General features: G+C 39.5%; 1 protein-coding gene across 1 annotated transcript; it reads right to left on the reverse strand.

Moving 5' to 3' along the window:
* Positions 1-282: 282 nt before the first annotated feature.
* On the reverse strand, positions 283-12,122 carry LOC127669383 (nephrocan). The gene is made up of 3 exons (XM_052163197.1): positions 11,934-12,122; positions 3,346-4,247; positions 283-730 (listed from the first exon to the last, which is right to left on the reverse strand). Exons 1-3 carry the CDS (start codon positions 12,120-12,122, stop codon positions 283-285), a joined length of 1,539 nt encoding a protein of 512 aa, XP_052019157.1.
* Between the last annotated feature and the right edge of the window lie 468 nt (positions 12,123-12,590).

Here is a 12,590-nt window from a genome sequence, read left to right on the forward strand (position 1 = left end):
TGGTTAAATGAAATGCTCTGTTGGTGGAAAGTTGATTTTAATGATAATTTTATTTGACATTGTTATTTGCCTAGGTTTCAGACTAAAACACGAATTGTTTCAGATCAGGGAACACATCTACTTTTGTTTCCTCACACATTTCAAATAATCCTTAACCCTTATTTCATCTTCAAAAATAGCAAGAACCACTTACAAAGAAGGCTTGCAGTATCTGATAGCTCATTTCTGCTCAAGACAGTGGACACTGAAAATCATTTTCTACACTGGAAACCAAGCTCATCTCTAATCTATTTCGTAATCTTCGTCGTCGTCATCCGTGCCGAGTCTACTGCTGGAAGAGTCGTCCGGTTTTGGTTTCTTCTTAGTCTCTTTGCTTTTCTCATTCTGCTGTAAATGGTGCTCGCACTGCCTCAGGATCTTCTTGGAGGACATCCAGCTCTCCCCGAGGCGCTCTGCTGGGGCTGCACACTGCCCCCCTTTCACGTCCGTGCCCTTGGCCTTCAGGACTTCCCTGGCTCGTAGGAGACTGCAGGTGCAGTTCCAGGGATTCCCATCCAGGTACAGATGCCTGAGCCGAGGCAGCCCCTCCAAGGCCTTGAGGTCTAAGGCAGAGATCTTGTTGTTCCTTAGGTTGAGGACCTGGAGTTGTTTGAGGTCCCTGAGCTCCCTTTCAGCCATGTCCTGGATGGCATTGCCCTTGAGGTCCAGCCTGGCCAGGGTTTTCGGGAGCCTACAAAGTGAAAAAAAAAAAAAAAAATCATGAAAAGGAAGGCTGTCGCCCTGAGCCATCATTCAAAGCCACCAATGCAACAATCAGCCACTGCTTCTCTGTAGACTCTATAGAGCCTCTTCCCTGCAGAAAACAAGCTGTATGGTTTTTTGGTTTTGTTTGTTTGTTTTTTGTTTTTTTTTGGATTTTTTTTTTTTTTAGAGACAGGGTTTCTCTGTATAGCCCTAGCTGTCCTGGAACTCACTCTGTAGACCAGGCTGGCCTCGAACTCAGAAATCTGCCTGCCTCTGCCTCCCAGAGTGCTGGGATTACAGGCGTGTGCCAGCACTGCCCGGCAAACTGTATGTTTTGATGTATGGAATTACAAAATGACTTCGTTTTAAGCTTTCAGATGTTCCTTTCCCAGAGGTATAAAAAAAAAGGTTGAGGAAGGTTGGTCCCATTTCAGAAACAATGTAGTGATATGTAACGAATTTAAATAATGTCATGACTCCAGCTAGGAAATAATATGAAAAATGAATAAAGACTTATTTGCAAGTGTTTGTAATATGTTGAATTATAAATGCAAAAAGCATTATATCACTAATGTCCAATATTTTAGAAATTATAAAACAATGAGCTATTATATGATTATAAAAATATTATCAAAAATATAAAATTCTAATTCTATTAAAAAAAAGCTTCTCTGCCTCAAAAACTTAGAAGTTATTAAAAACTGATAAATCAATAAATTTAAACATTTTTGTATAGGGATAGAGAGAAGACTCAGAGGTCCTGAATTCAGTTCCCAGAACTGACATAATAGCTCACAACCATCTATAACTGTAGCCTCATGGGACCACATGACCACTCCTGACGTGCAGATAGATGTAAATACAGATAAAATATCCATATTCATAAAATAAATTTTAAAAAGTCTGTAAAGTAAAAGGCATGTCCAAAGTCAAAAGTCAGAAGAAGAGCAGCCATGCTATGGCCAGCTATCTCCCCAACACAGGAGTCTCAAAGCTCAAGCAAGACGATTTTAAAACAAAATAGAAAATGGATGAGAAAGAGTGAGCAAATGTTCACTTCTCCAATCACTGTCTATGTATTTTAAATGTCAACCTCCCTTGTGTGTTGTGGGGGGAGGGATTACTTTCTGATGTTTTGGACTGGATATACATGTCATGCTATTCAATAAAAAGTTCCTTCCCAGTAAGGAAAAAAAATTCTGTACATGTTAGATATAATTCTTTCTTTCCTGACTGTCACTGCAACTAACAATGAATTAGGTAAAGTGGAGCCATGGGAATGTATGGAAGACAGAAGTGTGTGTATTAATTATAATAAATTTGGTAAAAATAATGCACATGACAAAAAACAGCCAGCCTTCTGTTTCATTTTGTGTTTAGAGGAGGTGCTGGAAAGATTCTATGATTTTTTTTAAACAAATATAATAAACAACATGGTATCTCTTAAAAGCTGAATAATGGGGAGCCAGAAGATGGCTCAGCCAGTGAAGGTGACTGCTTGAATTCAATCCCCAGGGCTCAAGACAGAAGGGGAAGAACCAACCCTAGCAAGCTGTTTTCCAGCCTCCATGCAGGAGCCTTGGCATGTGCCCTAGACAAACATGCACACAGATGTAAATTCATGATGAGGTAACGAGAAGTTAAGGGGAAGATTGAGTAGTTAAAGAAATGACTGAGTAGTTAAGAGGACAGGTGAGTCGTTAGGGAGACAGTCAAAGTGCATTGTGCGGGAGGGAAGGGTATTTGTGAAAGGAAACTCTGGGGTGTGAGTGGTGAGGGGAAAGGAAGAGAAAAAGGAAAATGGAAGAGGGGGAGGGAGAGCTTAAGAGAGGGGAAAGGTTGGGGAGGAAACAGGCAGAAAGAGAGAGGACAAAAAAAGTGGAAAAAAAAAGCAGATACTTAGCTGAAAACAGAGGTTAAGACCAAAGCTGATGGTAGAGTCACTCAGGCATACAGACATAGATGGATTTACAGAGCCTGCTTAAGCCCTTAGGTCATAGCACTGAGAAGAATATGAGGCTTTCTAATAAGTAATTACATTATATAGTCAATGTTTTCTATAGAAGTATGACTTTGGTACTTTTTAAAAACAAAAATATCTTACCAAACATTCCTCATTGGTGTTTCCTCGTGTCCTTGTTAGTGGCTACCCATGCCCAGTCAGCCAGTTTTCCATACTCAGAAACAAAGACATACTTTTTACAGTGTATTCACAGTGTGCTTGTCAGTGTAGCTAGTATATGTTTGTATTGTCAGTGTAGATACTATGTTTGTATTGTCAGTGTAGATACTATATGTTTGTATTGTCAGTGTAGATACTATGTATTGTCAGTGTAGATACTATGTATTGTCAGTGTAGATACTATGTTTGTATTGTCAGTGTAGATACTATATGTTTGTATTGTCAGTGTAGATACTATAGTATTGTTCCATCAGCAAAGTTCACTCCCTATAGATTTAGTTTGCAGGCTGGGGATTCTAAACCACTGTTTGAAGTTTCTGTCCCTACGTCCTAGTTTTATTTTCTGATTGAGCAGCTGATGTGTCCCAGAGCCTGGCAAATACTTCTGGTATCTACTGTAAAAGCCAGTGCTCACTCACCTCAGAGGGATGGACAATAGCAGATTCTGTTCCAGGGCCAGGTTGGACAGCTGAGAACACCTCTGAAGAGCCCCGGCCTCGAACAAACTGACAACATTGTTGTCTAGAAACAGATGTTTCAGGTCTCGGAGGTCCTGGAATTCTGGTGCTGTCACTCTCTGAATGAAGTTACTGCTACAGTCAAGCTTCTGTAACCTTGATGGCAGCCTGGGGGGCAACATTTGAAGCCGGTTTTGGGAAACCTCCAGAGTAGTTAAATTGGTCAGCAGCTGTGCCCCATCAATGGAAGACAGGAAGTTCTGTGACAGGTAAAGATGGGACAGGTTCTCCAAGTGTCTCATATCTCGAAACCTAGCCACTTTGAGCTGGTTTCTCTCCATCTTTAAAGATAGCAAGGATTTGGGTAGATTTATAGGAATTTTAGTCAGAAAGTTACCACTGAAACTGAGGAACTGCAAGTCCTGTAGAGAAGTGAAGACATTCCCTGGTATAAGGTGGAGTTTGTTGTTCTCCATGCTCATGTACTTGAGATGCGGAAGGTTCAGAGGTCCGTCCACGGACTCTATGTTGTTACCGTCCACCATCAAACTTTGTAAACTGATAAGGGAGGAGAGCATGCTGGGAGACAGCGATGAGATCAAGTTGTTTCTAAGTTCAAGGACTTTTAACTTCTTCAGTCCTTCAAAATCTGATCCATATAAAGCACATATCAAATTATCATTTAATTTTAACACCTCAAGGTTGGCTGGGAGAGCACTGGGGACTCGTCTCAATTTATTTTTCCAAAGTTCTAGGGTCTTTAATGTACTCAGAGTTTTGAAGGTGTCATTTTCAATAGACTCTGTTCCACTGGCCAACAGAATAAAATCTTCCAGAGCCAACAGTCCAGTGAAGTTGGATAGCTACAAAATAGCAACGACAACAGCAACAACAACAGCAACAACAGGGATGAGATGATGGCAAACAGGATGGAGTGAACAAGAAAAGAGAGAAATCAATTAAAATTCTGTTTAAAGAAAAGCCACACACATTATTATTACTATACTAATGATATTTCAGACTTCTCTTCAGATTATTTATAAAGTTATCTTTTGGAATAATACTTTCAAATCAAGTCTAGATAATTTTCAAGTTTCTTTGGTAATTTCATACCTGTTTTATATGTTAAATTTTATAATGTATTCAGATCATCACCACCTCCATTTCCGCCCTCCCCAACTCTTTGAGGATTCCCCTTCACATCTGCCTCCCAATTTAGGACTTGAACAACCTGACTCATACACTCTTCATCAGTGCAGGACATTAACGCTACTCTTTCACACACTACTGGCAGATATAGGATATTAGTCAACTCTTACCACATTTTTTCTGTCCTAGGAAATTCTTATCCAGGCAAAAGGGCTTACAAATTGCACAATGCTCCATACCCTAGAGTGTTTTTTGGTTGCATTACCATAGCCAGAAATTAAACAATCTACAAATTTCTCACCATACTGTGAAAAGTTTCTAACCCTTAAAACTAAGATTACAAGAGGAAAACCATGAAACATGAAAACTTGAATGTCATAGATTCTTCAGGCATCGGGCATATTACTCAAGACATTTTCAGTTATGCCAGAATTTGAAAAATAAGCCTATTTTTTATCCCCAATTTACATTGTACTAATGAGAAAGATTCCCAAAGAGACAATGCATATGTGTGTCCTCACAGTACACATTGGCCCTGAGGTATGTATTGCTGTTAATATTTAGTACTTTCTCAATGATTGATCAGCTACATTAATTAATCCTAATACAGCATGACTTTCATCACACTTGCTTAGTATTTACAACTACCACACACTTCTTTAAATATTCCCAGGACCGCCAATATTGGTATCAAGGTGAGAAAACTGGGAAGTAGAAAGTGAAAGTTCGCCAAGGTCTTCCTTGACTACACCATTGTTTGCATCTCTGGCCTATTAGCAATATATTTTAAAAAGAACTCAAGACCTGGACACACAGCCAGGAAAAAAACAGGTATTGTATAGATGATCTTGTCCAGGTCTCCCATTTCAGTGGTGAATTTCAGTCTCTCCTCCACCAAAAGGGAAGCAGTCCATTTCATTTGTATGTGACATACTGAAATGACCTATCCTACGTAATTATCTTTTATACAGAGCTGGAAATAGACACGACCTTCACTTCTTGACTTGTTAAATACTCAAGAATCCCCAAAAGAAGAACCTGATGTCACTAAAACTTTAACTTATCCAGAATGGCCACAAACCCTGATGACTCTGTAAGACTTGTCTAAAAGATGGCATGGATCCAGACAAGTGATTCATTTTGGGACAAGAAAAAGCACATTGTCAAAGTTTGAATTTGTTTTCATTTCTATGTACAGAGTGCAGAAAGTGGCCTACATAACAGAGAGATGTAGCCTGATCCTAACTGAATCTGGTAGCTAGCCCTTTCCCCTTTATTAAGCATGGAAAATATTTTCTTATTCTTTTTTGCCAGAGTCAGCATGGATTGGTTTTAATGTCTATTAATTAAAATAGCCACAATTTTCTAAAAATTTACTGCTTATTTTTTTAAAAAAACTATGATTATTAACTCTTCAGTGAGGAAAGCCAAGAGTTTAGAAATTGAAATTTCCAGGTGGTGGTGATGCATGTCTTTAATCCCAGCACTAGGGAGGCAGAGACGAGTGTATCTCTGAATATGAGGCCATCCTGGTCAACAGAGTGAGTTTCAGGACAGCCAGGGCTACATAGAGAAACCCTGTCTCAAAATAAACAAATGAATAAAATAAAATAAAATAAAATAAAATAAAATAAAATAAAATAAAATAAAATTGTGTAGTGACTATTCCTGGTGTCAACTTGACTATATCTGGAATGAACTCTGACCTGGATCTTGGCTTGGAGATCTTGAGGCATAGTCGCTATGAATTCCAGATTAAGACAGGGAGATCTCTGAGTTCAAGGATCTGGGACAAAGCAAGTTCTAGATCCAGGCATGGTGGCACACACCTTTAATCTGAACCACACCTTCTGCTGGAGACTTACATAAGGACATTGGAAAAAGGAAAATTCACTCCTTCTTTGCCTGCTTGCCTTGTGGACTGAGCAACTGCTAGATCCTTGGACTTCCATTCACAGCTGCCGCTGAACATTGTTGGGAGTTGAACTACAGACTGTAAGTCACCAACAATTTCCCCTACTATATAGAGACTACCATAAGCTCTGTGACTCTAGAGAACCCTGACTAATACAAATTGTCTGCCCCAGCATATGTTGGCAGCAAGTAGAAAAGCTACCAGCACAGGTTTCTCATTCAAGCATATATTTATATGAACCAGCATACATTTAAGTAGGGAATGTAGAATTCTGCCGATATCTACAGTAAAGATGTCCATTTATTTTGAACACTGGGGATGGGTTTGCTGTGTTGACACTGGGAAAACTGAATCTGCCAGACCGGATTTCCCCTGTCCATGACCTCAGCAAGGATGTGCTCACAAAGGTGGGAAGAGATGCAGTTGGCCTAGAGCTAACGTAGGCATGTTGGGCAGCTCATTGTCTTTCTTAACAAGACAAAGCAAGTGGTGTAGTGTGCAACAGGTTTCTCCCACTGCCTTTGCCGGAGGCTTTGCTTGGGGTTTCTGTCTGGGGCAGGCTGGGGTCCAAATGTCAGTGACTCACACACAACTCTTTTTAGACTCTTTATAGGTCAAAACAGCCAACCCCAGAAAGAGATGGCTCTGACCTGTATGAAGCAACAGTAAGTGGTTTCTAATGCAATTATGACATTACTCTCTGATTAGGAAAGGAACATTCAGTCTCTATAAACTGTCTTAAAGCTCTGGGAAAATATAGAAAGATGATAAAAAATAGCCTGTAATCCCACTGTAAAGTTACCCATTAAGAATCAATATAACTTCTCTCTCTCTCTCTCTCTCTCTCTCTCTCTCTCTCTCTCTCTCACACACACACACACACACACCATGCATACGCACACATGCACTAATGTATGTTAGACTTATTTTAATTTACTAACACAACTGTATTCACATTTGACCCCTGCCATAGAAGATAATCCATCACTTGGGCTTCTAGACTTATATTGAATGGCAATAGTGGGGTGAATTTAGCTCTGTTTTGCAAATGTGAACACAGAATTGAACTTTATCTTCCCCCCTCCCAAAACAGGAGTGAACTTGGTGCCCTAGCAGTGTGTACATGGTACTTTGGCATCACATGATTTTCATGTCTTTCATTCAGTACAATCAAATACTGTAATGTAGCTTGAAAGTAAATATGAGTCACTGAATAGTGATAGAAAAAGATGAAGAATTAAAAGAGTACAAAGGACTCCTTTCTCATATCATATGTAAAAATTAACTGGATATAGATTATAGACCAAAATGTAAAAGCCAAAACTCTAAACTCCCGAGAAACTTATAGGCATAAATACTCATGAACTTGATCTAGGCAATCCATCGTAGATATGAGGCTATAAACACAAATGAATTTCTCTCTCTCTCTCTCTCTCTCACACACACACACACACACACACACACACACAAAAGAAACCAAACTCATTTAAAGCTAAAAACTTCTATGTGTTGAAAGGATGTTACCAAAATAATAATAATAATAATAATCCCACATACTCAAAGAGAAAACATTTGCAAGTAACATCTCTAATAAGAGACCTGTGTTTAGAATATCTAAAGAATGCTTATATTGTGATAATTAGGATACAAATAAGACTATTAAAAATAAGCAAAGCATCTGCATTTATGACTCTCCAAAAACAATATACGAATGACCAGCAAGCAAACGGAAAAAAAAAAAAAAAACCAACAAAAAAGTTCAATGTCATTAGCCAGTGTGGAAGCACAAATCAAAACTGCAGTGAGATGCTGCCTGAAACTCATTAAGAGAGAGAGAGAAGGAAGGAGGGAGGGAAGGAGGGAGATAGAGAGATAGAGAGAGATAGAGAGAGCACAAGTGTGTGTTGATGAGGATATATAGAAGTTGAAAATGTCAAATTTGCTTCAGGAATGCAAAATCATGTATCCACTGTGGAAGATAGGACAACAGTCCTTCAAAATGCTGGTAGTCCCTATATAGACACCAGAGAAAAGGGGGACAATCTAGGTCCATATAAAAACTTCTGTGCTCATAACAGACAAAATAAACAATACAACTGTCCAATGACTACAGTGAATAACAACCCATCATATATATGATATATGTCATATATATCATGTATATGTGATATACATATATATCATGTATATTGTGTATATGTGATATATATATCATGTGTCATATGATATGCAAATATATGTATATGTGATATATACATACTATACAATGTGTGTGTTTGTGTGTGTATGTATGTGTGTGTATTAATATATATATATAAATCCAGACAGCCTTTTAAAGGAAGGAAATTCTGAGATAGGCTACAGTAGGGATGAACCTTGAGGATATTCTGTTAAGTGAAAGAAGGCAATCACAGAAGACTATAAGTATAGGAAGGAAGGCTGAATTCAGTTTGAAGCATGTAGTGTTGACATCCTTCTTTGTATCTAAGTGAAGAAACCTAATGGCAACTGACTAAATCTGAAATATGGGGAGGAACCCTGTATTAAAAGTTTGGGTATAGGAGCCGTCATCACTGAGATACACTGAGGTCACTTAAGAACATTGTTTAAGACTTACTGAGAAATTCCAAAAGGCACGAAGGGGAGGGAGAACTGTGGAGAAAAATGCCAGGGAACAAAAATTTCTGGAAACTGGAAGTGTGCAGCCAGGATTTAGAATTTCAGTTATATGGAACGGGAAGGAGTCAGACAGCGGTTAATTAAACAATAAACAAGAGGTGAAAGCTGATACAGGCAGAGTTTAGAAAAATCACAGGGGTCATAGGGAGAAGGGGGCAGAATTGTGGGAACAATTGTAACAAAAGGAGCAAGCGTGAGCTTAGAACAAAGAGCTAGGGAGGAACGTGCCTGCTGAGGTGGGGGTGGAGAGCACCAAAGCAAGGCCTGGAGAGAGGTGAGAAGGGTCCAGTGTGAGCACCCACTGATCAGGGATGAAGAAGAGTTTTATTGTGATGTGTCAGCACATCAGAAGAGAACGAGGTAGCAGAATGACTAGCAAACCCTAAACTGCACTGAAGTTGCAGAAGACTGTGAATGAGGGCAGGCACCTGAGTAGAAAGAGGAAAGGACGAGCAAGATGCAGATGAGGTTGGAGACCTCATCTTCAGGGCAGCTCCAAACCATCCAGTTGTGTGATCCTCTAGAGCAGCACCCACGTGCCTAGGTACAGGAGAAACACAGGAGAGTTAGCACCCTTCTTTAACACTGATGCTTTTCTGGAAGGGCGTTTAGATAATTAAGTGTGGGATAGAGAGGGAAAGGGGTAGAGAAAGAGGGGAGACAGGAAATAAACTGAGTATCTGGGAGAACAGGCTTTGCAAACTTAGGGCTCCATGTCTTCACAAGTTAAAAAGAGAGGCAGCAAAATGGAGACGTGGTCAAGGTTTTCTGAGTGGAGAAGGTCACAGTAGTGACCGGAGAGGTATGAGACATGATTTTCATAGACCTAAGTGATATAACTAAGATGGCTAAGGTAACGTGGAATTGAAGAGAGATAAATTTTTGAGAACAAGGAGGCACAAGACTGGGACACTAGACTAGGCATCCACGTAAAGGCCAAAGACACCTGAGAAGACACAGGTCTTAGGATGGAGGGGAAGACAATGAGCTAGTAGGGGAGAGGCCAGGCACATAGTGTTAAATGGAGAAAGGGAAAAGAAAGACTACTATGGGCCAAAAATATGAATCTCAGAGGAGGAATTTTTACAGGCAAATCTAATTTTAAAAATCCTTTTATCCTAATGTTAGAAGCAGAATTTGTAGACTTTTTATCCTGAATCTCAAACACGATATTCAATGACATGATCCTAAACAGTTACATTTTAAGAACAAGTCATAAATCCATTAGAGTGCTGCGTATGTAAGTGTTTATAATTAAATCATATAAAATTTGTGTTACTAATAAGCTGAGGGTTTACTCAAAGATAGTTTTCTTTACATATTGGCACAAGTTCTGCTAAGTCTAAACTAAAAACATAGAATATACCTTGTATTCACTATAGAATATACATTGTATCCACTGTATACAAACAATCTCTTTCACTAATCTTTCTGATGTGACCTGCCCTTCTAAAAGACAAATGACAGAGTTGAAGCCATGGAAATGGCAATAGTACTGTTCAATAAGCCCAAACAGGTGATAAATGGACTCATTCAATAACAGAATTTGTCAAGTCATCAATTCACAACAAAGTGACAGGATAGGATTATTACTAGAGTCTGCAGGCAGCTTAGGTCCCAAAACAAATATTTAAGTGTCTCCCATTTACTCAGCTGTCTTGTTTAAATGCTAAGACCGAACAGGCAAGGTCAGATTTGCTTTCTGCTATTAGGTACCATTAGTGCAGAAGGGGAAAGCAAACAGAGGGGATGACTGTACGTGGTGAGCCTCGATTGTAACACCATGCCATTTACGTTAAATTAAGACACTCCAGTGAAAAATTCAAATGAAAGTGCATGGGTGCCTCTATTTGGATGGGAGATAGCTTAACTTAAACCCTTTCAGAGAGAGGCTAGCTCTCTAGTTATCAGAGAGCTAGTTCCTTATCTCAGGCCTTGGACCTCTGAGCCAATAGCAGTAAATACTAAAGGGAAAACAGAACCGCCATAGACTTTTCTATCTAGAAGAGGACTTATCTATTCAGCCTTCTCACATCATCAAGGATATAAAATATGAGACACAGAGATCCACCAGTAGCTTGTCTAAGATGGTTGTGTATCTAGCTAGAGAGAACCCTTGTCTCCTTGTCTTCCAAAACCACCAGAGATCAAAAGCAAATTTCTTCTAACTTGTAAACATCAGAAAAATCTATAGTACGGTTTCTAGTGTCCTCTGGATATGGAAGCAAGATAACTAAAGCTGTATTCAAGCATACAGCCATGAAATATTCAAGGCATATTTCAAGTTCTGAGAACTGCCAGTAACTTGACAAATTTAAAACCATATATCTCCATCTAGGTTCTCACAAAGACCAGGTACCCGATGGGATGTGAATTTGTCTGAATGGGTCAGCTCTGCCAGTTCATCTTAATAGTCTTATGACATTGTTCTACTACCTTTGGGGTAAGATAAAAAGCTTTATGTTTGGTTCGACTTGCATTCCCATGCAGGGCCATTGTGCTTATTCTTCTTGTGTAGTTTGCCACAGCTTAGTTTTTAAATTGTTGAATAAAAATGGAAACAAAATCCTGACTCTCAGGGCAAGGTACATGTGGCTAATTCCCTAAAAAAGATATATTCAGAGGCATAGAACATCTCACTGATGCCCAGCAAGCAGGCAGGATAACAGCTGAACTAGAGAATTAGCACTTTTCAGTTAGGATGATTCAGGTTAACCCCCCCCCCACACACACACACACACACTCATCCCACACCCTGCCCCAAGAATAAAACTGTAGCAACTTCAACAGAGAATGACACGTTTACCTGAAGGTGCTGAATCCTGCTGTGGCTAATGTAGAGTCTCTTGGTGGTGGAAGGAATACCTGATGGGATTTCCATGAGCCTGTAGCATTGCACAGACTGTGTAGAATCACAGCTGCATCGTCCTGGACAGTTTGCACGGAGGCCATTGGTAAGAGAGAGCCAGAAAAGAAAGGCCCAAAGCAGGTGCATCCTCCAACACAGAGGTTTGCAGCTGGCGAGCAACTGTTTGGGTGACACCTTACTTTTTATACCATGGACTCTGATAACAGAATCTTTTGAATGTGTACTCTGTCCTTGTGAGAAGACAGGGGGTAGGGGGTAACTCCATTTGCTCCGTTTGTCTGGGTTAGCAATCATTACAAAGAGGAAGGGCGTAAACATTGATAAGCTGTCTTAATATCTCTAGGCGAACAAAATCCTGTGTTATTTATGGCTTGCAAGTCTAAACTGCAAACACTTCTATTATCGGTAGTTTCCTCAGTTTTGTTAAAGGTGACACTAAGGAATTAGTGGAAAAAGACAAAGGGCTCTTTTATAGGGGGCCATAAAACCTTTGCATTTTCTGTGACCCTATATTAAAACCATTTTTGCAGGACCTAAGTAAGCAGGTGTTTTCTTCTCACATTAATTATTAAGGGAAATAGGCAGGTTCGATAT

This window comes from Apodemus sylvaticus, chromosome 19, assembly GCF_947179515.1.
Source record: "Apodemus sylvaticus chromosome 19, mApoSyl1.1, whole genome shotgun sequence".
NCBI lineage: Eukaryota > Metazoa > Chordata > Mammalia > Rodentia > Muridae > Apodemus > Apodemus sylvaticus.